Source organism: Lepidochelys kempii, chromosome 12 (assembly GCF_965140285.1).
Source record: "Lepidochelys kempii isolate rLepKem1 chromosome 12, rLepKem1.hap1, whole genome shotgun sequence".
NCBI classification, from domain to species: Eukaryota; Metazoa; Chordata; order Testudines; family Cheloniidae; genus Lepidochelys; species Lepidochelys kempii.
Window position 1 is genome coordinate 35305672 of NC_136391.1, and position 27586 is coordinate 35333257.

Below are 27586 nucleotides of genomic sequence, written 5' to 3' on the forward strand. Positions count from 1 at the left end.
GATTCTGAGCAGCCTGTGCTGAAGTTTGTGCTGCAGCAGCTTCACTATTCTGGGACCCAAACTAGCTAGTTTAAAGCTAGTGCAGTTATGTCAGCTCAAGCTACAAATCGCCCCCCTGTTATTACAGAATGGCCGCATCCTAAATTCTATACCTGGCTTTGCAGTTGATTTGCTGTGCAACATTGGTGAATCACTTAAACTTTCTTGCCTGGATTTTCCAGAACTCTGTGAACAAAAACATGCACACAATTGTGCTCATAGGTCTTGGTATTGCAAATCCTCAGATGAGTAGCCCCTTTTATTTCCATGGGACTATACAGCTGCGAGCAGGCCAACTTATTTCAATAGCATTAGCTTGAATGAGTTACCTATGTCTATAGACTACTTTTATGAATAAGCATTTGCGGGAGCAGGTCTTTCATTTGTGCATGCAGTTTTAAAGTGTTTATCTGAGCAACCAGCACATTACATGTCTAATTGGCCATTTGATGTGTTTACATGCAGACTTCTTCATTAAGGGACAAGTTTAATCATAAGAGGCTGTTCATCCCTTAGGAGCCTATCCAAAGCCCATCAAAGTCAATCGGAGTCCTTCCTTAGCTTCAAAGGTCCCTTAAGCACATGTTCAAGGGATTTTCTGAATCAGGGCCTAAGTCCCATTTGAAAAACTCCCACAGATTTCAAAGAGCTTCGGTACAACTCCCTCCTACAACTATCTCCAGGGTAGTAGAGACAGTGTCTTTAATTTTTCTGCAACACTCCATGCGTACCTAGCGTGTGAACATGCTAATGTTAAGTAATAATTCTTTCCAGGTGTGTAATTTGGGGTGTTCCATTGGAGAAAATTTACAGCAAGACCCATCGAGATAAAGTTACTTGGGCACCAAACATGGCAGAAGTGGACTTTGAATTCTAATCTTTACCTTTCCTGGAGTATTTCTTGGTCCTACCAGCTAATGTAGTGTCGGTATGGTGTGTTAGCATTTGGCATTTGAAACAGTGGTCCAGGGGATAGCGTATAAATTGGTTTGACAACCGAACTTTAAACTAAGCCGTGCTGCTTTGTTAATGTAACCTTGCACGTTTTAACTGGTTAGCTGCCATCAGTGGAGCAATTTCATAGTTTTTAAGATAAACTATGGAATGAAATGCCAACCTGTTTTTAAATATTCCTCAATTTCAATAAACCTTTGTTTTTAATTTTATGTGCTGCGGGAAGCAACAAATTGTTCAGCGCTTGGTGGAGCGGGAGGAAAAACAGTGTTTGCTAAAATGGGACTGGAATAGGCAGTAAATATATGTGTAGAGACAGTGTGTGGGAATTTGCATTGTTCCAGCCTCTTTACAGTACTTGACAGCACCCCCATAAAGCCTGCAGAAGTTCTGGCCTAAAGGGTGCGATCAGGGGCATTGCTGTATTCTCATTATTGTTCTGGAACAGATCCTTGAGGCTATACGCAGTCAAGTCTAAGTTGAACCATCCTCATGTGGCTGCTCTTACTTAGACCAGGAGCTGGACCCAGAATGAAGGAGGACACAAAGGTAGCTTGGCTGCCTTTATTCCTCCTCCCCCATTCTTTTCACATCCATCACCGAGGCACGAAACCTGCTCCAGAAGGCTCTGGCTATTGCAGAACCAGTTGCACATTGAAAGGAATTTGCTGCATCCATGCTCATGCCCCTTTTATGTTTTCTTTCCAGGAACGTTTGAATAATTGAGCTACAGTAGCAAAGTGCAATAATTTGTGGAAACTGAATCTTAAATTTCCATCAGAATCGCTTGTGCTGTCATCTAATCAAGGAGCAGAAACACGGTCCTGGAACTTAGCCAACCAGTCACAACTAATCACAGCTCTAATTCTGAGTATTTGTAACCAACCCATCAATTAAAGCATTTGAAAGCAAAATAATGATAAAAAAAATATTAAGAAAACTGCTATCTGGTTCCAGGTATTCCCCGAGATGGAGGAGGCTAAATTTGTCAAACTATACATTTCCTATTATTTTGGAAGCATTCAGAGGCTGTAATTGAAATTGGATAGGGCCAAAAAGCAACAGCAGCACCACTGTAATTGCTTCAGTGCAGATACTTGCTGTAGAGACGGATGGGGTTCTCCTGCCTCTGTGGTAAATCCTCCTCCCTGAGAGGCAATAGCTAGGTCAATGGAAGAATTCTTCCATTGACCTATTAATGTCTACATGGGGATTTGGGTTGTCTTACTACATCACTCAGGGGTATGGATTTTTAACACCCTTAAGTGACATAACTGGGTCAATCTAATTCTCTAGTGTAGACCTGTTCTAAGAGACTGCCCCTGCCCCAAAGAGTTCTAAATTTCAGGCAACTTTAAATAGTGGTGTGACAGGGTGTACCAGGCCCTTTGAGACCCTCTGGAGGATCCTGCAGTCTGACCACATCCCACTCCAGAAAAAGGTAGTAGAGTAGGGTCCTCCAAGCAGCCTAGAGAGGCTGCCGGGCAGGCAGCCAATCAGGGCCCAGCAGGCTAGTATAAGAAGAGCAGCAGGGCCAGATGAGGTCAGTTCCTTGTGGGAGGGAGGGACTCAACCAGGACAAGGCCCTGAGGTAAGGGTGAAGAATATGCTGGGGAAGTGGCCCAGGCAATCATAGCAGTGATGCAGCATAGATAAGAGACATGGTGGATGGCAGCTATCTATATGGTTTCTGGGATGGGGCCTGGAGTAGTGGGTGGGCCTGGGTCCCCTCAATTGATCACTGGGGAAGTGACTGGGGCTTTGATTTACCTCAGAAGGGGAGCTGAACTCTGTTAGTGGCCCAACAGGAGCACTGGGGCCAGAAAAGCCTAGAGAGGGCAAGGACATCGCTTCCAAAGAGGGTGTCCTAGAGTACAACTCAATGCCAAGGTGGAGACCATTTGAAGACTATGTGACTAATTAAGGACCTGAGCCCAAGAGAGAGATTCCATGCCACCAAGGGGAGTATAACAATCTCAGAACTAGGTGTTGTCTACATTCTTCTGTTGGCATAGCTGTGTTTACACTTGGAGTTGTCATATAGCTAGGTCACTACAGGGTGTAGTGTTTTTGCACCCCTAACCAACAGAGCTAGGCAGACAAAACTTTGTTGCACAGATCTGAGCTTAGTCATTTGCCTCAAGTCTTGCCTATGCCCTTAGTGAAAAACCCAGGTGAGAGAGAATTAGGAGGCGGCATTAAATGGGAACAATGAATAAAAATCTGTGAAAGGTTTTGACTTCTCTGCAGTATTGGGTGCTGGACTCTCTCTCAAGGTCCCTTCCAGACCCACTGCTCTATGAGAATGAGCTGTTCATGGCAGGAACTGTCTCTCACCATGTGTTTGTACAGTGTAGAGAACAGAGCTGGGCAACATGTTTTAAGCAAATAGTAAATTTGCCAAACATGTATTTTGGGGAGGGGGGGCACCAAGCTATCCGAGGAGAATTCGGCAAGTAGCTTGAAGCTTGTATGTTCAAGAAAATCTTGAACATACAAATTTATGAAATGTTGAAATGATTTGTTTTGCAAAAATTGAAATGTTTCAAAGCAGCATCTTCTAAACAAACACCTTTTGAGCTGGATGACTTTTTTTAATGAGAAAAAAACAAAAAAGGTCAGTTTCAGTTTGTAACTAACTGAATTGTTTGGATTTTCTAGTTTGGAAATCAATTATGCGCTCAGCTCTAGTGTGAAATGAAGGTATCCTGACTGAGGCTTCCAGCCACTGCTTTAATACTACCAACAACAATTATATTAATAATAAGGTAATGATGGTTAAGTAACTTGTTTGGAGCTCCATATGTCTATATATGAAAACTCAAGGTCTCCCACTACCAAAACTCTGTGTATAATGGATTAAATTTTAAATTATACTCAATTTTTAATTCAGAAATGATTCTGGCAAATGACTTTAAGCAGGCATACACAGTCAATATGAAGACCTTGTACATACAATAAAATTAAAGCACTTAAAATGAGATTATCAAAGGCACTCTGATTATCTTGCTTGCTACCATCCCTGCTGAGCTCAAAGACTTGAAGAGCACTTGCCTACAGATCTGGTTCTGGTTCTGAATTTATTTTTTTATTAAAATGACATGTTAAATATGGGAGGATTTAGGCTCCTCATTAAGGCAAGAGCAAGGTTCTTCAGCCCTCCCCTGTAGGAATAAAACTATCAAGTTGGCAGAGAAAAGACACTTGCAGTGAATCTGGACCTAGTAAAAAGCCTACTCAATGGTTAATTGTCTCTTAAGATGCACCAGTGGCCACTTGTATAGTATGGACACCAAACTTACTAAAATGACACATTTATTTGTAACCCTCTAATAAGAAGATGATTAATTTTTTGCCTGACTTGTTGGAGATCCCAGTGTTGTCACTTCTAGTAAAGGTCAGCTTTATTTGTCATCAGTATTCACATTTGAAGTGCATTAATAATGTAGAGGTTTTGTTTTTGGTTTTTTTATACAGCCCGGGCCTGACTGCTAACGGGTTTGGTCTGTCATGTAGTAGGAGCTTTGGCATTGCTCAGGAGAAAGATAAGGTGTTTTGTTCTGTTTCTCCCTCAGTATATCACATGCTTTATCTGGTACTATATCTGTTTTGGGGTGTTTTTTTTTAAGTATAGCATAGCATGATTGAGGCACTGATTGTGCAAACACTTGTGCATGTACTTAACTTTAAGCACGTGAATAGTCCTGTTTCCTAACTCTGGGTAGTCAGTTATTGTTATGAAGGAGTGACAGTGGGAAAGCATCTCAGTAGGTGCAAGAAGGAATTCAATGTGCGCACACACATAGCCCTTTCCTTCCAAAGTATGCTGGTAATGAACCTTGGATATTTGTTTGCCTTCTTCTGCGACTCTAGCTGCAGACTGTTACTAAGAACAAGTGAGCATACCCTGAAGGATCAATCTGAGGTGGACTCTTTGTTCTTCCTATCTTCATTTAGCTCTCTGTATCCTTTGGTCCACACCCCCCCCCCCCGATTCCCAGTCTAACTCTGCACCCTGTTTCTTTGAAAAGTGCTTGGGGGAGAGACTGAATTTCAACCAGGTTTTCTCTGTGCTCAAACTGAATTGTGCATATGCCAACATGCTGCACAATGCAAAAGAGCTTCTGTCTGTAGCTGTCAACTAACTCCACGAAAAGCAGTTCTGCCAATGTAAGCCAGTCTAACATAAGAATGGCCATACTGGGTTAGACAAGTGGTCCACTTAGCCTAAAATATCTTGTCTTCCAACAGTGGCTAGGGCCAGATGCTTCAGAGGGAGTGAACAGAACAGGGCAATTGATCAAGTGATCCATCCCCTTGTCATCCAATCCCAGCTTCTGGCAGTCAGAAGTTTAGGGACTCCCAGAGGATGGGGTTGCATCCCTGACCTTCCTGGCTCATAGCCATTGATAGACGTTATCCTCCATGAACTTACCTAATTCTTTTATGAACCCACTTATACTTTTGGCCTTCCCAGCATCCCAAAGGCTGACTGTGCTTTGTGTGAAGAAGTACTTCCTTATGTATGTTTTAAAGGTGCCGCCTATTAATTTCATTAGGTGACCCCTGGTTTTTGTGTTTATGTGAAGAGGTAAATAACACTTCCTTATTTTTTTTTTCTCCTCACCTTTCATGATTTTATAGACCTCTATCATATCTCCCCTTAATCATCTCTTTTCCAGACCAAGTTTTTTCAATCTCTCCTCAGATGGAAGCTGTTTCCTATCCCTAATCATTTTTATTGCCCTTCTCTGTAATTTTTCCAATTCTAATATATATCTTTTTTTGAGATAAGGTGACCAGAACTGCATGCAGTATTCAAGGTGTAATACCATGGATTTATATAGCGGCATTATGATATTTACTGTCTTTATTATCTATCCCTGTCCTACTGGTTCCTAACATTGTTAGCTTTTTTGACTGCAGTGTAAACAGAGCAGATGTTTTCAGAGAACTATATCCGCAATAACTTCAAGATTTTTTGAGTGGTAACAGCTAATTTAGACATATCATTTTGTATTTATAGTTGGGATTATGTGTCCCAGTGTGCATTACTTTGCAATTAACACATTGATAAACAGTCCAACAGTCTCTTCGAGCTGCTTAGGGCAGTGTCTCTTTTGAGTGCCCTGTTTTGAATACACAGTATGTCATAAAAGTGAGGCTATGGTATTCTCAGGTGCAATATTAATGGTTAGACACTTAGGGTGACCAGATGCCCTGATTTTTATAGGGACAGTCCCAATATTTGGGGATTTGTCTTATATAGGCACCTGTTAGCCCCCCTTCTCCCTGACCTCCCTGATTTTTAACACTTACTATCTGGTCACCCTATAGAGACTAACAAAAATCCTTATGCCTGGCAGGATGGCCTCTGTCAAGATTGTTCTGTGTTATATGTTTCTTCTCCAAGCTACACAAAATCCTTCCTCTGCCAGAGAATAAATAAAACCGTGTTAGGAGTAGGTGTTGTAAAACTCCCTGGAAGACTGTCTGTCTTCCTATGCTTAAGAATCTGGCTATGTTGGTGGCTTAATTCTGTGGTCTCCAACATCATGCTGATTAAGATGTGAAAAGACTGCCCTAATGTGCTTAAAGCAGCAGGGATTTGTAAAAAGTGCACAAGTTTAATTTTTGTGTTTCCTAGCATATGCAGAGATTAAGAATTGAATCCTGCCTTTCAGTTGTCTGGACTTCTCTGATGCAGCTTCCCTTTCTCAATCTGGCAACAGTGTTCACAACAGTCTTAGATACTATTTTATCAGCAGTGTAGTTAAGGCTTCCAATTTGGTTCTTGTGTATGATCAGGCTTGCCAACTTTTGGTGGCAGTAAAACCTTCAATCATGGCCAACTCTTGAGGTGGTGTATCTGGCACCTAGATAGAGTGATATGCAGAATAAAAATAACTGATGCATGCTTATAACAGGAACCAGAATTTCCATCCTATGGGAAATTTTGCAGTTCCAAAACAAAATTTTGTTTGGGAAAGAACAAAGTCAGAAATGTGACATTTCCCATAGGAAGAACTCCATTTCAGAAGACCCAGAAGTGAATTTTTCTAGCATTTTCAGCTGGGGAGCCGGCTACCCCACCCAGCCATACACCAGATGGGCAGACCAGGTAGGCAGCTGCATTGGTAGCCCAGGGAGGTGGGTAGTTGGCCACCTGAGAAGTTAGGCAGTCCAGGAAGCTAACCACCCACAGAGTCTTGGGCATCCCAGCAACTGCCAGGCAGGCTACCGGGGAGCCAGGCAGATGAGCTGGCAGGAAACCAGGCAAGCTTTCATTAGAAACTTGCCTGACTTTTGTCCATAGTTTTCTTGAAACTTATACATTCCTGTGGAACTTTTTGAAGAATCAGCATTTTTCAATGGAAAAATGTCAGAAGTTTTCCAACCAGCTCTAATACTTGTATACAACACATTAGCATACTCTCTCAAAATATGAGATGCATGTTGCAGAAGTGCTTTGAAGACTATATAGCATCTGGGTATTCTCATTTGATCCTTTAAAAAACAGCAAAACACACTCCAGTGTAGGAGTCATGAAATGAATAGGTTGGTCTCTGATCAATATTTTCCAGGTACGAGTGCTGCCTGATGAATCTGACAGATAGAAGGGTATTTAATTGCATACTGTGTCTGAAATGTAGTGGAGTCTGTTGCTAAGTCATTGAACTGAGACCTGGATTATGTTCCTGTCACTTAACTGCTCTCTGACCTTGATTGAGACATTTAATCTCTCTGCCTCTGTTTCCCCTCTTGCTCTTTGTCTTCTCTATTTAGACTGTTTCTTACTTTGCATTTGTACAGCATCTAGCACAATGGGTCTCTGATCTCATTCAGGGCTTCTAGCAACTACTGCAATATAAAATCTGTGTTCTTGGGAACACTTACATCCTTTACTTCAGTTCACTTTCTACATTCATGGTCAGATTGTTTTAGATTGTAAGCTACTTGGGGCAGGCCTCTTGTCTTTCTACTTTATGCTAAACAATAAGAAGTTGGCACTTTATACATAGTGTTTAAGCAATCTAGCAAAATGTCTTAATGATCTTATCTAAACTGCTATGTGTATGTATGTTCAGGGGAGAAAATACCCTTTAAATCATTTTTTTAAGACTCAGTTAGGACTCCTGCATGATTATTCCTCAGTTTTTCTGTTTTCATGCTTTATTTTCCTACTGATCTAATTTTATTAACGCTACGTTAGTCAGGAAAAAAAATCACAGCAAGCATCCAGTCCCATCTGACTACAGCAGGGTTTAAAAGAAGCTTAGAAAAGGATTTGTTTATCTCATTAATTTCCTTAATTGTAAACACAGAGCCAGAGTGCCTTGTATAATCACCACATTTCAAAGCAGCATGTGGCCCATTAAAGCCCTAACATCTGAACTGTTATAAAGGTAACCAAATAATTAATCTGAGAGTTTTAATGCAGTGTCCACTAGAAGGCACTGTGTGCTAGAGAATTATAATCTGAAAATACCTGATGGAATAATGTAAGGTCATGTCTACACTACAAAAGTACTCCGATTTTACAGAATTCAATTTTTGGGAACAGATTGTGTAAAGTCAAGTGCATGTGTCCACACTAAGCACACTAATTCGGCGGTGTGCGTCCACAGTACCGTGGCAAGTGTTGACATTCCGAGCGGTGCACTGTGGGTAGCTATCCCACAGTCCCTGCTGCCCATTGGAATTCTGGGCTGAGCTCCCAATGCCTCATGGGGCTAAAAATTTGTCACAGGTAGTTATGGGTAAATGTCATCAATCAACCCTCCCTTCCTCCATGAAAGCAACAGCAATCATTTTGCACCCTTTCCCTGGATTGCACAAGCAGACGCCATAGCATGGCAAGCATGGAGCCCCTTCAGCTCACCGCAGCAGTTATGACCATTATAAACACCTCACACATTATCATGCAGTTTATGCAGAACCAGCACCTGAAAAACCAGGCGAGGAGGCAACGGAAGCATGGTGATGAGGACATGAACACAGATTTCTCTAAAACTGCTGTCCCCAGCAATTTGGAGATCATGGTGTTACTGGAGCAGGAATGCCACGGAATGCCAATTCTGGGCACAGGAAACACCCACAGACTGGTGGGACCGCATAGTGTTGCAGGTTTGGGATAATTCCCAGTGGCTCTGAAACTTTCGCATGCATAAGAGCACTTTCATGAAACTTTGACTTGCTTTCCCTTGCCCTGAAGTGCAAGAATACCAAGATGAGAGCAGCCCTCACAATTCACAAACGAGTGGCAATAGCCCTGTGGAAGCTTGCAACGCCAGACAGCTACTGGTCAGTCAGTAATCAATTTGGAGTGAGCAAATCTACTGTGGGGGTTGCTGTGATGCAAGTAGCCAACTCAATCATTGAGCTGCTGCTATCAAAGGTAGTAACTCTGGGAAATGTGCAGGTCACACTAGATGGCTTTGCTGCAATGGGATTCCCTAACTGTGGTGGGGCTATAGACCAAATGCATACCCCTATTTTGGGACCAGGGCAGCCAGTACATAAACCACAAGGGGTACTTTTCAATGGTGCTGCAAGCACTGGTGGATCACAAGGGATGTTTCACCAACATCAACATGGGATGGCCGGGAAAGGTTCATGACGCTCACGTCTTCAGGAACTATGGTCTGTTTAAACGGCTGCAGGAAGGGATTTACTTCCCAGACCAGAAAATAACTATTGGGGATGTTGAAATGCCTATAGTTATCCTTGGGGACCCAGCCTACCCCTTAATACCCTGGTTTATGAAGCCATACACGGGTACCCTGGACAGTGTTAAGGAGCTGCTCAACTATAGGCTGAGCAAGTGCAGAATGATAGTAGAATGTGCATTTGGACGTTTAAAGGGTTGCTGGCACAGTTTATTGACTCGCTCAGAACTCAGTGAAACCAATATTCCCATCGTTATTGCAGCTTGCTGTGTGCTCCACAATCTCTGAGAGTAAGGGGGAGACGTTTATGGCGGGGTGGGAGGTTGAGGCAAATCGCACAACCAGACACCAGGGCGGTTAGAAGACCACAGCAGGAAGTGCTGCACATCAGAGAAGCTTTGAAAACCAGGTTCATGACTGGACAGGGTACTGTGTGACACTTCTGTTTCTCCTTGATGAAAACCTGTCCCCTTGGTTGCCTCTAAATTTCCTGTAAGCCACCTGTCCTCCCCTCTTCAATCACAGCTTGCTTGCAAAGGAAATAGTCACTATCATTTAAAAAAACATGTATTCTTTATTAATTGATTATAAAAACAGGGAGATAACTCACAAGGTAGCCCAGGTGGGGTGTGGTAGGAGGGAAGGAAAAGGCCACTTTAAAACTTCTTGAATGCCAGCCCTCTGTTGCTTGGACTGTCCACTGAGGTGGAGTGGTTGGGTGCCTGGAGCCTCCCCCCCCCCGTGTTCTTGGGTGTCCGGGTGAGGAGGCTATGGAACTTGTGGGGGAAGAGGGGGTTAAACAGGGGCTGCAGCGGCAATCTGTGATCCTGCTGCCATTCATGAACCTCCACCAGATGCCAGAGCATGTCCATTTGATCCTGCAGTAGCCCTAGCGTTGCCTCATGCCTCCTCTGATCTTCTTGCCGCCAACTCTCCTCACGTTCATCAGCCACTTTCCTGTACTCTGCTATTGTGTCCCTCCACACATTCTCCTGAGCTTTGTCAGTGCCGGACAACTGCATGAGCTCAGAGAACATTTCATTGTGCGTGAGGTGGGGTTTTTTTTCGCCATCTTATCTGAGAATTTGGTTTGCAGGTGGCCACGGTGAGCCATAGTCTTTTGGCTTCTGCAATCTTCATAACAGCAGCGCCTTCCTCTCCCATACCAAGCAAAGCTCGTTGAGTTGGCCAGTTAGTGCTGCGGTTTTCCTGCTAACATGCAGCAGCAGAAACCAAACTAACCACCCTCCCCACATCCAATTCTCTGGGATGATCGCTTTACCCCTCCCCCCACCACGTGGCTGGTATCAGGGCAGATCCCTGCTAGCCAAACGCAAACAGCTCAGTGCCAATGCCCCCCCACCACCACCACCGTGCGGGGAGGACTTCTTTTTCAGCCACAGGCAAACAGCCCAGTAGGAATGGCCATCCCTGAATGTCCCTTTAATGAAATTCCCCTATTTCAACCAGGTTACTATAAATGATATCACTCTCTTGAGGATAACACAGAGATAAAGAATGGATGTTGCTTGAATGCCAGCAAACAGCAGGACCAGACGCTGCCAGGCTTTGTCATGCAATGATACCAGATTACTTGCTACTAGCATGGTGTGGTAAAGTGTCCTACCATGTAGGATGAAATAAGGCTGCTTTCCCCAGAAACCTTCTGCAAAGGCTTTTAGAGTACCTTCAGGAGAGCTTCAGGGAGATGTCCCTGGAAGATTTCCGCTCCATCCCCAGACACATTAACAGACTTTTCCAGTAGCTGTACTGGTCACGAATGCATCCCAAGTCCTCAGGGCTACTTAATCATTAAACACTTGCTTTTATAATATGTATTATTTTAAAAGGTACACTCACAAGAGGTCCCTTCTCTGGCTTCGTTGGGTTGGGAGGGTATTTCAGTCAGGGTGATAAAAAGATCCTGGTTGTTGGGGAGAACAGTGTGCTGTGTGCTCTCCTCAAGCTCGTCCTCATCTTCCCCATCCACAAAATCCTCTGGCATGGCAGAGAGTACCCCATCATCGGAGTCCACAGACAGGGGTGGGGTAGTGGTGGCGGCCCCCCCCTAGAATTGCATGCAGCTCAGCATAGAAGTGGCATGTCTGGGGCTCTGTCCCGGAGCGTCAGTTTGATTCTTTGGTTTTTTTTAGCATGCTTGTCTGAGCTCCTTAAGTTTCACATGGCACTGTGCTGCGTCCCTGCCGTAGCCTCTGTCCCTCATGGCCTCGGAGATTTTTTTTGGAACGTAGTTCTGATAGCACGGATTCCTCTCCGCATACAGCAATCAGATCCAGTACCCATTCGGTCCATGCTGGAGCTCTTGTTTGATTCTGGGACGGCACGGTCGCCTCTGCTGATGAGATTGCCTGGCCAAACAGTAAATGAGATTCAAAAGTTCCCGGTGTTTTTCCTGTACACCTGGCCAGTGCATCCGAGTTCAGAGCGCTGTCCAGAGCGGTCACAATGTTGCACTGTGGGATAGCTCCCGAAGGTCAATACCTTCAAATTGCATCCACACTAACCCTAATTTGAAACAGTGATGTTGATTTCAGCGCTAATCCCCTCATTGGGGAGGAGTACAGAAATCCGTTTTAAGAGCCCTTTATGTCAAAAAAATGGTTTTGTTGTGTGGACGGGTGCAGGGTTAATTCGATTTAATGCTGCTAAATCTGACATAAACTCATAGGGTAGACCAGGCCTACGTAATTCCATCCCAACAGTGGTATGAGCACTTGTGATGCAGTTTAGTATTGTTTTAGGAAGAGGATAGACAGTGTATTTAGCCTTGATCCCAAATATTTCACATCAGAGACATTAAGATGCTAATTTAAAACCTATTTTCTTAGAGGCTAGATAATTTATATCCCTAAACTGAAAATAACTAAACAAATGACAGTCTGAGAGGAAGGATGGCCCAGTGGGGTCACTAGCCTTGGACTTGGGAGACTCGGGTCCAATTCCCTGCTCTTCCAAAGACTTCCTGTGCAATGATGGGCAAGTCGCTCAGTTTCTCTGCGCTTCAGTTCCTCTTATGTAAAATGAGAACAGCAGCACTTCCTTATCTCACAGGGAAGTTGTGAGGATAAATCCATAAAGATGGTAAGGCGCAGGGTGGCCCAGAGGAGAGGGGAAAAGAGGGCAGTTGGCCCCGGGCTGCCCATTTGAAAGGCCCCCCCAAAGCAAGTGGCATTGTGATCTGGTGCACTGGTCACCATGCCAAACCCGAGATGTGCTGCAAGCCTGCGTACCAGGTCGTAACACCCAGAGCAGGAAATGGGGTGCTGGGCCCAGCCCCATGGGACAGGAGACACCATTATGGACTGAGTGTGGGACAGGCTCACTGTTCAACCCCTGGGGTCTCCCCTCCATGCTTTTACACCCTTACTGTTTGGTTTCAGATTTTGCCCTGACACCCCCAAAAACCTCTGTGTGGCCCTGGTAAGGTGCTCAGATGCTAGGGTAAGTAGGTTATATAAGGACGATAGGTGGATGTGGGGGGGAATTATTAAAAATGGCTGTAGTAAACTTACTGTAAGACTGTGGTGTATCCGAACAATGGCAAAGTTATTCTTTAATCTCTTTATTATTAAACTTGGGACAGTTGCTATTCTTTTTAAAAAAAAAAAACATGCTTCTTGGTATATAACATATCTTCTGTCCATTGCTTGCCCTGATATACCATCCATAGCCAAGTACTTCATACTTGCCAAGCCTCTCTCTAGGAGGATGTGACATGCATGAGGTCAGTTCAACACTTTTTTTTTTTCTAATTAAGCTACTATACAGGAAAAGAAATGGAGGTAAAATCTACAGTAGATCTAATACAAACCACTATTGGTTTCAGACCATCTCCATTTTGCTAGCTACCCAAGAAATAAAGAGGGTGACTGCAAATATGTTGTTTCTGTTTAACTCAGGCAATATGTTTGCTGTTTTTTGTTTTGGTCTCCCCGGCCCCCTCAGTTAAATGTGATTGTGTTTTTCAGTACAACACTGTAAATTCTAATCTAGAAAATTTGACAAATAAAAACAATCAGAGAACATGACTCATGAACAGAGTAGAAGCTAAATAAGCATAGGCTGGATATGAAAAGTCCATCAGGAGGTGGAATCTGAGATCCAAACAGCATGGGGACTGAGCATCCTCTCAGTCAGGAGGAGATCAAGCCTCATTGGAACTGATGCAGATTTTGGATCCAGGCATCAAAGCACTTACTTGAGCATGGGTATGGGTTTTTGTAGGGAAAGAACAGTGCTTCAAGGGAGAACACTAGATTTGTTTATGGATAAACTGATGGCTCAAGGGAGGATACCAAAGTTGTTTTGTTCAGGCTAGACAACAGGATCTGATCATTCCTGGCTATGGGACGTGCCCCTTCGAGGGGGTGCACAATGCAATTAGGCAGCTTCAGTATTTTTGATACCAATAAAGGATTATTACTAGAATTGGTCTGATAACTACTGAGCTGGGTCTGTGCAGGTGTGGGTTCATTAACATCTGGAGCAGAGATTTCCCCATCATGCAGTGCTTTCCTGGTCCAAGATTTGAGTGTAGTTCTTGCCTTGGAATCTCTGTTCTCCATTCTGTATGCTAAGGGGGATGCCTCCCTGTCCCATATTCAATGCAAATCGGGCTAGGGGAGCATCCCTCATCCTGTCACCCTTGTCCCAGGGGTTTAGGTGTGTCTTCCACCAACTTTTCATTGCTTTTTGTAAGGCTTTCTTCCGATCGGTTTTGGTTCAAGCAGAGGCTTGGGGGGTGGAAGGTCTTTTGTGAGTTAGACAGGCTGGGTACTGTGCCCTGGTTCCCACAGAACTCAAAGTTGATTGGTACTTGAACTTGTCACATAATACATTAAATTGGATTTTGGCACTTTCCTAACTGTATGCGTGAAGTTTAATATCCATGGCAGCAGTGTGCAGACACTGTTCTGCTGCTGGGATTACAGTCCTCTTCCAGTAGAGCTTTCTACACTAGACACAAATGCTGGGAGTTGCTGAGAAAGGAAATGGTCCAAAGAACAACATTGGCACAAGTTGAAAATGGTTGGTGACAATAGTCAGTTTCCTAAAAATTTCTATTGTGTGTACTCAGTTTCTCTGTCCCTTGAGAATATAGGAATCTACAAATTGCCATACTGGACCAGACCTGGACTTTATATAGTCCAATATCTCGTCTCTGACCGCAGCCAGCACCAGATGCTGTAGAAAGAGCAGGGATAGTCTACCTTCCATAAAGGTTTCATCCTAACAGAGTATAGTTAAGCCCTGAAGCATGAGGTTATATCCCTTTCAGAATTATTGGCATTAACTACAACTCTGGATGTTCTTGTTACCCATATAAATGTCCATGCGCTCTGATTCTTGTTAAATTCTTCACCTTGGCAGCATCCACAGTGTAATTTTACATTGTGTGAAAATTTCTTTTGATCAGTTTTGAAATTGCCAAATTGGAATTTAACTGAATGTTCCCTCCCCGACTCCGCTTTTTCTTCCCCTTGTTGAGAGACAGGAAGAACAAATGCTTCCAATGGACAATGTCTAGACTATTCATGATTTTATATACTTTTATCGTGCCCCCTCTTATTTACCTTCTTTCCAAGGTCAATAATCTTTCTAGATTTTTTTTTTCCCATACACATAATCCTTATTGAATGCCACACCAGAATTCACAGGTCTGACAATAGCTCTGCCATGGCAAAAGTGTACAAGCAGTGGAAAGCAAAATAATGTCAAAGCATAATTTCTTTATTTCCAGAGACTCTGCCAAATGGAAATGATATCTTGTGTAACCTATCCTTCTTGGGTCCACAAGAACACACACACTAGATTCCTGAGCTGTTTAATATGGCTGTGAGATGAGAACATATATATATTTATAGCTCTAGGATCCATAACATCAGTATCTGACTGCCAACTTCACGTTTTTCTAGCTCACATGACTTTTTGTAAAATAAGATCTTAACTCACTGACTTTATGGTAAATGTGGATCAAAATAATTCAGTCTACTTCTCTTGCTGATTTTTAAGCAACATATGTGTTTGAAGGAGATTCATAAAAGCTATGTACAGTACTCACCAGTCAAATGGCTGTTTAACCCATCAATGATGGGGTGAAGGACAAAGTCAGCTATATTGGAACCAGCCCCCACGTTACAGCTTCTTACCTTACAATCCATAGCCATGGTTAGGATGGGAACCAGCTAATCCTATAAACATGGCGTCCCAACTGGAATTCTCAACCTTCTGATTTCAAGAGAGGCCCATCCTATTCTTGAGTTAAAGGCTAATTATTCAAAGTAGGGCTTCATTACTATTTTTCAGGCTAGCTGCTAGGATGAGAAACACTGAAGCAGATTTGAAATCAATCCTGTGGCATGCAGAAGCCACCACATTACAAGGCATGGAGAGCTGGAACAAAACTAAACCAAATCATTACATCAATATAGACTTTTTGGATATTCTAATAAACCTGATATTGCTCTGTATTCATGTAATCCTTAATGTTTAGAGACAGGAAACAAAACCTAAATCTGAACTCGGGATTTAAGATAAGGATGTTCAATATTTTAATATGCTAAGGAGATATAGTGGAGCTGTGAACTTGGACCCAAACCCAGTAATGAAGTTTGCTTTCAGAATTTTTGTTTGCCTATGGCAATTTTCTTGTCAAATTCTTATTTAATGCTGTCTGGATGTATATTAGATGCAAGTTAAGCTGTTTTTGAGTTTGCAGGTAAGACTGACTGTATACAGTCACTTGCCTTTAATTGATTAATTGTAAAAGAGAAATCAAACCAAAAATTACAGGTATGCATTTCGTGATGTGATAAAAGTAGTCATTAGCAAGAATATATGTGCAGGTGTTTCATATTAAAATATGCAGAATACTTCAGTCCTATATTAGAGATGATTAAGCTGTCTTTAAATGCTAATCTCTGCCTAAATCATTCATATCTTTAAAAATATTTCATCTCAAGATGTACACTAAATGATTTTTCTAATTAGTTATCAAATAGAAACCTTAATTTATTCAGATATTGATTACTTATTTCTCAGCTACATCAATAGTGAGTTACTAGACCTCCCGATTGAATTATATAGTTTTTATATAGAATCATAGAATATCAGGGTTGGAAGGGACCCCAGAAGGTCATCTAGCCCAACCCCCTGCTCGAAGCAGGACCAATTCCCAGTTAAATCATCCCAGCCAGGGCTTTGTCAAGCCTGACCTTAAAAACCTCTAAGGAAGGAGATTCTACCACCTCCCTAGGTAACGCATTCCAGTGTTTCACCACCCTCTTAGTGAAAAAGTTTTTCCTAATATCCAATCTAAACCTCCCCCACTGCAACTTGAATTATGGTATTGAGAGACAGTCCTTACCCCGAAGAGTATACAATCTACACAGACTTCCCTCTTCCCCTCCCATCTAGCAGGTTTAAGGCAAACCTCCTAGATGACCCAGACTCAAACTAATTAAGGATTAAATGTCACTATAAATACTTTCAATTTCACTGGGGAGCCCCAAAGGCAACTTGTCCAGTTCAAAGTGCCAGTGTTATCTGCCTCCAACATCAAGCTCCATTTAATAAGCAGCTGCAACATTCTAGACTTAGCTGCAGCTTCCAAATAGTCTCAAGGAGTCAACAGCACACTTCAGTAGTCTAATATTGAGGTATCAGAGACCAGGATAAGCACAGCACAGTCTACATCCTGAACAAAGAGTTGCACTAGCCTTAGCAACTACGGATTAGAAAGCACACTGTTCAACACACCTGCTGTATGGGCATAGACTAAACCTGACAAGGTGTGGGGTGAGACATACTTTCATTTGTAACTCAATTAACTTGTGAATAAGAGTGCAAAAATACACAGCACAGGATGCCAATGTAATAAGCGTAAAAATAAAACTCTTTTGCTTTTCATAAAATAAGTGATAAATCAGATTTTAGTGACAGGACTTTTTGCCATCTGACTTTTTGTTTCCTACTATAAAGTTAACAGGCTGAAATATCAAATGGCAGCCCCAGGGCTTAATGGAGCAGCTTTGATAATTTGGTTTGAGCTTATTTATTGTACTTCAGGGTAAATGTTTCAAAAAAGATAAATGAGGAACTGTCCAGCCTTTACTTCAATGAGCAGTGGTGCCTGTTCAAGTTGACGGATTAAGCTCAAACTGAATGCTAAATTGATTCTTCTCCCATCAAAGCAGAATAGAACCTTGATAATTTATACTTATAGCTGAAAGACTTCTGCCAACCAGCAGGTCCACACACCACAATTAGAAAAAGTAAGAATAATGGATCGGTTTTAATTATACCTCATAATAAAAGGCCTGTCCTGTATTTTTACTTTATATGGATTCCACATTTAAGAAAACCTAACTACAGAATTCTAATTGGAGGAAAGTTGGAAGTGGGGAAATTGCAACTTTTAATCGATAAGCAGACTGCATATTAAAAATGTTCTATTGTACATTAATTATTACAGTTTGAATGTATTAATACAGTTTGAATGTATATTTATCTATATTTGACAAAAGGAACCTTACTTGGTTAGATTCACTGTTAAGATTTATATCTTGAACAACTTTATTGTAAGTCAGTTAGTATGAACAGTCTATGCAGATCTTAAAATGATATGTAACTGAGTGAAAGGCATTCCTCTGCATAAAATTAAAATTACTGTTTTCCAGATTAACATTTATCTATTGACACTGGTCAGGTAGCATTTCTAATTTTAATCTTTTTATCAACTTTTCCATTAAGCTGAAATATTCCACTAAAATATGTTTTGATGAGGAAATTTACTTACACTTCAAGGAAAAATTCTAATACCAGTTCTCTGACCAACTTTTGCACAGAAATTCAAATCTGATTTTTTCTATAAAAGGTTATTGCTAATGTCTTCATACAAAAATACCAGCATCTGAGAATTAAAATGACACTGAATTTTAACTTGACCTTTTACCATAGTATTGGAAGCACACAGAGATATAATTTCCATAATATTGAATGTTATGATATGTTAAATCTAGATTAATAAGTGTACATCAGATAAATTATTCATTACACTTAACGTAGCTGAAATATCCCTGCCAAGGCCTTTTAGAGATTTGTACAATGTCCAAGTTAAAAGCTCTTGTGCAGGCGCATACAGTATTTTACATTACATATGATCTGACTATTGTAAGTTACATTTAAGTTTTATTCGATATTTTAATGACAGTACAACAAATGTAAGGCTGGTGGTACAATATACATTTCCTACAATCATAAAATTTCTCCTAACATTACTATGAACTCAGTACAATTTTCCCTGTCTTAAGAAATGACATACACCTACATAATGCCTTCATAATTCCAGTGAAGTTAACTTAGAGGCACTCATACCAGCATTTAGTGTGGTATAAACAGCTAGCATGATATCTGCTTTATGCTGTTAGTGGCTGCTTAGATTAATCTCTTAAACAAGTTGTTGAGGTATTGTAGCAGTCCTATAGTATCCTTGCATTGATCAGAGTCATTTTTCTTCATAATGGTGAAGTGAAATCGTATGGAAAGGTTCTTTAGACAAACACTTGTGACTTCCAAATGCTCTGACTATGGAATTTAAGGACCAGGTAAAAACTGGAGAAAAGTATGATTAAGAGAAGTAACCAAACACTTTCTAAAACAAGGTATTATGAAAACTCCCCGCTATTTGTTGCTCACATAGTAGCAGGATTTTATAACCCTGATAACTGGATCCCTTCCTTTCCCAGGATTCCTGAATACTCCGCTTCTCATTTTAGCAACTTAGTTTCATACAGAGAGCCAACGACTTATGTTCAAAGACCAGATACCTAGCATTTCCTAGACAGTGCCTTAATTGTAACAGACCATTACTTTGATGCATATTTTTCAACTATGATACTGTTTGGTGGACGTACACTAGCAGGGTTTCATTGTAGTGTCTTGCAATATTATTATAAGACTTAGCTATTATTACAAACCCTTCATTATGGGATTTATTAATAGCACCTCAGCTTTCTAAACGAATAATCTATTTGAGCTACAGTGGTTGCTTACCTTTGGAGGGATGTTTCTATCATATTTCAATTCTTAGTCATGGCAACATACAGTAGGTAAAGTAATGCTAGGAGTGTAAGTAAAAAACTGATTCTTTATGCTTGACATCTTAAGTATCCAAGAGCATCTTACTGGGTGTATTAAAAACATTACTAATATATCATTTTGTACTGGTACAATGACTGATGCTATCTCAATAGAACTATAACTCAATTTCAATCTTGTGATTCACTCCTGAAAAGTGTTAAGTTACCATATGACAAGTAGTTTTTCAATTTGACAGAAATCACTAGATTTTTTTCAGCCATCAAAATGAAATTATTAGAAAAGTATAGTAAAGAAAAATAAATGTCTTCACAAAAAATCCACTCAAATTCAGTAGTTTTAGTTAAGATCCATCAAATGTGTTTAATACAATTGATCCTTATAACAATTCAAAAAGTGTGAAACTACACTACACAAATCAAAATATACTAACCTAAATCTAGCTATACAATATACATCAGGAATGCAAGCTCTATAACCATATAAAATGCTTTTACATACACCAGTTGCAAAAAACTGTTCTGTAATCCTGTGGACTTGTAAAAAAGTGGATTCCAGCATTCATTTTAAATTACGGGCAACCTGTTGGGGGAAGACAGAATATTACTATTGATAGGAATTTCATTAGATAAGTATGCTCAGCAGATATACAATAATTGTGGGATTCAAAAAGTAAAGCTCCATCCAAGCTTTCTAAAAAAATAAGTTTTAAATAGACTGGAAATAGTGAGAGACTTCCCCATTTATGGGATTCCATATCCTAATCCTATGACCTAGAAATGTAAAATTCCACTTATCAGATTTCAGAGTAAAAGCTAAACTCGGGGGCAACTAAAGTATAAATCATGTAACTATTTACTTAAAATGCTTAATTTTACTCACATGAATAATCCAATATAATTCAACAGAAATACTTATGAGTAAAGCTGGGGTAAGAGTTTGCCAGATCAAGACTTATATTCACTTCACTTTCTTAACTTAACATCTTGAGAAAATAAATTTCTTCTGGTATTCAAGATGAAAGCATAGCCTAAACTCTGTCTCCTCTGCAGAGACTAACAACCACTTAAATCAGGTAGTGCCCACAACAGCATTAGAGAGAAGTTATCTTGATCTATACCTGAAGTTATGAAACTATTCCAAAAGCATTTCACTAGTCACCATAAAACCACTGCTAATTTACAATCTTGCATTGGTATGATTAGTGCTTTACTATGTTCAATCAATTGCCCTCCTATAATTACAAAAATGGACTTTTTGGGCCTAACTCAGTGAAATCTCAGTGCCCATGAAACTTATCCCACTAATTAAAGCCCATGCACAGGGTGAGCATTGTCATAGTAGCTTCAAACAGTCCATAATCTGCAACACACTTAATTAGTCATGAGATTTTCTTAGTGGGGACTTTGTCATTCTTTAAATTTATTTATCTGCTGCGCCAGAAGCCATACCTTACTTAGCTGTTGCTTGAAAAGCAGTTGAAGTATCCACTGTTTCAATTGTGTAACACATACTGGTCGTACTGCCAGGGAGGCAGACAGGTTTCAAGCAATGAAATTAGATGGTGAAGGGAGCATTTAATATTGTAGTTTGTTCAAACGTTAATTGTACGGTGTCAAGCTGAATCAACAGTAGAGGCCATGTGAAGCAGTTTCACCACTTTTCTCCCTTAATACGTTGTATTTTTTTATTTTTACTTCTAATATTCTGTATCACTTTTCACTTAAAAAAAAAACAGCCTGTCTGAAGAGGTTGGTGGGAGCTTCCAGTTTTTCTGTATCCTTTGCTAAAGGGAGCAAACCAATGCCCTAGAGCTCACTGCATGACAAAATACATTTTTTCATTACAGCACTTTCAGAATTATTCTACGGGGATTTCTGACCCACAAATCAGAGGGTAAAATCCTGGCCCCTTTAAAGTACATGGGATTTTTACCATTTCAAGCCAGGATTTCACTCAGAAAGCTAATAAGCAGTTCACTCACTTAACTCTTGTGAGTAGCAGGCATCTTGTTCTCTCCTTCCAATTCTTCCACTCCTGCTTGTGTCATGAGGTCTGCAATGTTTTTCTCCAGGTCATCAATGCGACAACTCATGTCATCAAGTTCGTTTGAGTTAAAGAAAATGAACTGTAATGTTTAAACTGCTACTAAAGTGTATCATTTGACCATAGCTTCACACATTGTTACAATGGCTTTAGAAATCTCACTTGCAAGTTTAGAATTTAATATACATAAATATTTGTACACTTTCCTCCATCAGAGGCATTTTACAAGAAGAAAGGATATTTCTTCCAATAATCTGGTCAGACATAGTCTGAAATTTGTCTTGCATCTGTTGAAGCAGTGTCTGTACCTAACAGGGCAAAAAAAATTAAGTACTTAATCAAAATATTCCTTTTTACAATACTTTAGCATAATGCAGTCACTGTTGAGCTCAACTTGTTTCATACAAAATCATATGTTTGGACAGCATTGATCGAATGTTAAAAGTAACACAAACTACTCTAGAAACTTCATGCCAAAAATAATACAGCACTTATGCAGCACCTTTCTTTACAAAATAACAAAGCACTCCACCACCACTCACAAAACCTTAAAGCAGCCCTCTACATGTAACTATGGTAAGTAACATCACCCATTATACAAATTAAGAAAGCTAGGCTGAGTAATTTCTCTGAGGTCTACAAACTGAGTCAGTGTGAAAAACAGAACTGTTGTGCTTTAGCCACACAATCATTGGTTTCAGAGTAACAGCCCTGTTAGTCTGTATTCGCAAAAAGAAAAGGAGTACTTGTGGCACCTTAGAGACTAACCAATTTATTTGAGCGTGAGCTGTAGCTCACGAAAGCTCATGCTCAAATAAATTGGTTAGTCTCTAAGGTGCCATAAGTACTCCTTTTCTTTTTCCACACGATCATTGTGCATCTCAGCCATGGAAGACTTTGAGGCAAACACACTTGTTTGTGCTTAGTATTTTCAAAATACAACTCGCTCTTACACACACAAAAGTTCTAAAATTCCATGACTAGCTCTGAACTACTCTTGCAGGTAGACACCTACCAAGAGCCTTATGACCCCAATTAAACTGAGGGGGGAACGGGGATAGCAGCCAAATACCTGGGTTTTGGAAACCATCACACTGAAATGTCCCCAAAAGAAGACCAAGGACAATGGTGGCACAAACCAATGTTTAACCCAGCACCCCTGCCCCCCCCCCCCAAAAAAAAAAGGTTACAGGAGCCAGGCGGGGATGGTTTGGGAACACCTGTGTCGTAATCCTGGATTTGACACCAAGCCCCTGTGTGCGTTTGGGTAACTTTGACCTCTCTGCCATGGCTCCCGCAGCTGGGCAGGCCTGAGGATTAGTGCTGCTAAGGGCTGGTGCAAATGAACGGTACCAAATCCACACTGCCCAGGGAAGAATCGGGTTTTACCCCTTTTCTCTCCATCGGGTGCTTTTTGTAATGCTGTGATGAGACCTCAAGTAGGCTGGGGGACAACGGGTGCCTTAGAAATGGGTCTTCCCTGAATGCCCCTGAGATTTGAAGCACCGCCTGGGTAACCGCGCCCCCCCCCCCCGCCCCGGCATTGCCTAGCCCCCTGGTCTCAGTCACTGCTCCCCGCCCCTCCCATTGCCGTCCCCGCCCACCGCCCCGGGCCCTCCTTGGGCCGCGCTCGGTGCCCCGGGCCCGCGCAGGGAACAGCCCCGGCCCCAGCTAGGCGGACTCCCGGCACCGCCCCCCTCGGGGTGAAGGCTGAGCCCGGAGCCGCCCGCTGCGCCGCCTCCGCAGGCCGACCCCCGGCCCGGGCCCCTCACCACGGCGGTGAGATCCTGCACGGTCTTGGGGTCAGTCTCGGCCATGGTAGCGGGCGGCGGCTCCGTCCAGTCAGTCACGGGTAGGCCCGGGGACCGTCTCCAAGCTACGGGAACTTCCGCGCCTCGCACCGAGATTTCCGCCAGCTCTCGCGAGGACAGGGAGCATGGTGGGGAATGTAGTTCAGCCTGGGTGAGGCCTCGCCAGAGCTAAGGGGGGAGGGGGAGGGGAAGCAGGATATTAGTAAGGAGGGAGGACCAGGCCTGGGGAAAGAAACATGGGGTCCTGGTACCTCATGTAGGATCACTCCCATTCACTTTAGAAACACTGGCTTTACAGGCATTCCCGCCACTCTGGGCTCAGGCCCTTCCTGCTTCCCTTCTCCTCAGCCTTGGGGCGGGGAGTGGGAAAGAGAAAAAGGGGATGGAGCAGTTGGGAGGAGGGAGGCCCTGAATCCCGTTCCACGCTCAGGTGCTTTTTTAGTTGGTTGTGTTCTTGAGCATCTTTTAATACCCTGCCCGTGGCCAGAAGGCGCCTGGTCGCCCTGTACTAGTTGCTCAGCTTGGCTGCTCTATTCATTTCCCAGCCACAGGGCCTGCCGCTCAGAGCCCACTCCCTTCTCTTCTCACCACGCCTGCTTCCCTGACGCACAAAACATAACACCCCAAATGCATGCAGCTTTAGTCTTCAGACCATTGATAACGCTTGCCGTTATGTAAAGTGTGCTAAGAGCAACTGAGCTTCAGGCTTCAGGGCATAAACCTGTTGCCTGAAGCAGTTAGGAAGGAGCTTCACCTCCAGAAGCATTATACAATTGACTATGTACAATATGGGGGTTTGCACCTACTTCTTAAGAATCAGGTGTTGGCCCCAGCTAGAGGCATGATAAGAAATGTAAGGTATCAATGGGTCTTTATCTTGTACAATAGGCGTTGTGTTTTGGTGTGTTGGAGGTGGACATTGGTGTGTTGGAGGTGGACATTTGGTGTGTTGGAGGTGGACATAATTATCAGGCATTGAAATTGATTAGTGTAAAGAGCACTTAAAAAACCCTCATAGGAAGTGAAGGTTTACCCTTTCAGCCCTTTTTTGTAGAGGGTTCAGCTTTGAACCTAATTTGGCTGTTTGTTCTTGTGTTTAGAACAAAAGCTTTGTTCATACTGAGATTTAATAGTTTTGTTTGTGCACTTACAAAATAACTTCACAAATTGGAGAGAGTAAAAATATTTCTAGGCTCAAAATGATTTTATCTGAAGTAATCCTCCATCCTCTTTTGTCATTTAATTTTGGAGGAGAACTAAATGAGCGGTTAAGCCTGATTTGTAAGCATTTACAGGTAATCTGGATTCAGAAGGGGGATATCTGTAGGAACAGTATCATTATGTTTTTGCAATAAAAGTCAGAAATGTTACATAAATGGACTGATGATTAGATGATTAAAAGAAATATATTTAGGGATTTGTGGCATGTTGTCTATAGGAAAGAAACTATAAGCAAAATGTTGTGATTGTGAGCACATAGATCACACACAGTTCATGCCAACCACTTCTTAATTATAATAGTCTTTGGTGTATGGGACAAGGATATGTGTTACAAAACTGCCTAGAATAAGATTTCACAATGGGGAGAGATACAAATGAAGCATTTACTAGGTATAGCCAGCTGGATGCAGGCATAACTCCCTGTCACTCATTTGTGGTTTTCTTTTGTCAAGTCCAATTCTAGACTGTGAGATAGTATATAGCTGACTGTGCACTGATATTTAGGCTGAACTGTGGAAAACAAATGTGCTGATTATGAGCCTTCAAGTACAGAACATGTCTCATTATCCACAAATGATCTTCAGCTGGAACCTTCCATTTCATCCACAAGCTGGAGTGCTGCATTCATGACATATCTCTGACTTGTCCTATAGCTAGTATGCACAGATTTACATTAATACTATTCCGATGAGTATGTTGTTAAAATATCACAAGCATTATGTGTAAAAATGTCCTTAGCTATCTTTTAAATTGAAGACCAGTTCTAGTTCTGAGAAATGTAAAAGAAATTAACTTTCATTTACTTGAAGGGAGTTGTTACAATTATCTTTGGATTGTATGGCACATTGCTTCTTGAAGGCCTTTAAATTTGACCTATCTTTTGGTTGCTAAGCACCTGTGTATATGTGCTGCACATTACTAATTTTTCTTTTTCTGCCTCTTTTATATGCTGATGTGATTTTTATTCTTATACATGTCCTTCTGGTAAAACTTAATTGCCATTAGTTTCCTATCAATCTCCTTAATACTCTTTGCTGTTTTAGGGGAAGTTGTTTTATCCCTTGATTCTGATCATCACTTAACCTACTGTGTACTGTTTCCATCTGCCTGTGCCCCAAGCAATGGCAGGTTAGAGAAATGATAGGTCAATTTTTTCATTCAGTTGCACCAGTGAATCCAGAGTAACTGATTCACTTGGCTCTGTCCAAAGAATAAAGGGGTAGGTGGGTCGGGGAATGGGATTCGTACCCTCAACTATTGTGCCATTGTCCTGGCTGCTATTCTAGCCTCTAGGCTAGACCCTCACCTCATATGAGTGATTCACTCGATCTGTGTAAGTGAAATGCCGACAGACCCTGGTCATCGGTGGATGTTATCAAACCTAGGACCTCTGGAGCTTAGTGCATGAGCCTTCACAGTATGAGCTAAAAGCCAACTAGCTGTTAGCTAAGCCTGTAGAGCAGACTCATTTTATCTCTCTCTTTAAGTGGTCTTGGTGCCACTAGATGAAACAGAACACCACACCCAGAAGGTGTGTGGGTTACATAAGCATGGTTCTCATAATTGCTTCCCAAGTCTGCCCCTCACTGTCAACCTATTTTGAGTTGGTGTGGAGATTCCTACTATTAGTAGAAATTAGTAGGAATAGGATATTCCCCTATTAGTAGGGGAAGCAAAGGTGGATGGGAAGCTGGGAGGCAGTGACCATGAGATGGACGAGTTCAGGATCCTGACACAGGGAAGAAAGGAGAGAAGTAGAATACGGACCCTGGACTTCCGAAAAGCAGACTTTGACAACCTCAGGGAACTGATGGGCAGGATCCCCTGGGAGAGTAACATGAGGGGGAAAGGAGTCCAGGAGAGCTGGCTGTATTTTGAAGAATCCTTATTGCGGTTACAGGGACAAACCATCCCGATGTGTAGAAAGAATAGTAAATATGGCAGGCTACCAGCTTGGCTTAACAGTGAAATCCTTGCTGATCTTAAACTCAAAAAAGAAGTTTACAAGAAGTGGAAGATTGGACAAATGACCAGGGAAGAGTATAAAAATATTGCTCGGGCATGCAGGAGTGAAATCAGGAAGGCGAAATCACACTTGGAGTTGCAGCTAGCAGAGATGTTAAGAGTAACAAGAAGGGTTTCTTCAGGTATGTTAGCAACAAGAAGAAAGTCAAGGAAAGTGTGGGACCCTTACTGAATGAGGGAGGCAGCCTAGTGACAGAGGATGTGGAAAAAGCTAATGTACTCAATGCTTTTTTTGCCTCTATCTTCACGAACAAGGTCAGCTCCCAGACTGCTGCACTGGGCAGCACAGCATGGGGAGGAGGTGACCAGTCCTCTGTGAAGAAAGAAGTGGTTCAGGATTATTTAGAAAAGCTGGACGAGCACAAGTCCATGGGGCCGGATGCGCTGCAGTCACTGGAAAAATCATGGAGCAGGTCCTCAAGGAATCAATTCTGAAGCACTTAGAGGAGAGAAAAGTGATCAGGAACAGTCAGCATGGATTCACCAAGGGCAAGTCATACCTGACTAATCTAATTACCTTCTATGATGAGATAACTGGTTCTGTGGATGAGGGGAAAGCAGTGGATGTGTTGTTCCTTGACTTTAGCAAAGCTTTTGACACAGTCTCCCACAGTATTCTTGCCACCAAGTTAAAGAAGTATGGGCTGAATGAATGGACTAGAAGGTGGATAGAAAGCTGGCTAGATTTTTGGGCTCAATGGT

At 41.9% G+C, this 27586-nt stretch overlaps 1 protein-coding gene across 1 annotated transcript; it reads right to left on the reverse strand.

Annotated features, from left to right (window-relative positions):
- Positions 1-18859: 18859 nt before the first annotated feature.
- Positions 18860-23750, reverse strand: HSBP1 (heat shock factor binding protein 1). Its single transcript, XM_073308075.2, has 4 exons — positions 23600-23750; positions 22069-22135; positions 21766-21884; positions 18860-20363 (listed from the first exon to the last, which is right to left on the reverse strand). Exons 1-3 carry the CDS (start codon positions 23642-23644, stop codon positions 21766-21768), a joined length of 231 nt encoding a protein of 76 aa, XP_073164176.1. The 5' UTR covers positions 23645-23750; the 3' UTR covers positions 18860-20363.
- Between the last annotated feature and the right edge of the window lie 3836 nt (positions 23751-27586).

Bases quoted from the DNA above. Each gene is read 5' to 3' on its own strand.
- HSBP1 (XM_073308075.2), bottom strand. From the start codon at position 23,644: ATGGCCGAGACTGACCCCAAGACCGTGCAGGATCTCACCGCCGTG. The intron at 22,136-23,599 runs GTGAGGGGCCCG...TTGCCCTGTTAG, and splicing joins TGCAGGATCTCACCGCCGTG to GTACAGACACTGCTTCAACA. The intron at 21,885-22,068 runs ATATCCTTTCTT...ACTCAAACGAAC, and splicing joins TGACCAGATTATTGGAAGAA to TTGATGACATGAGTTGTCGC.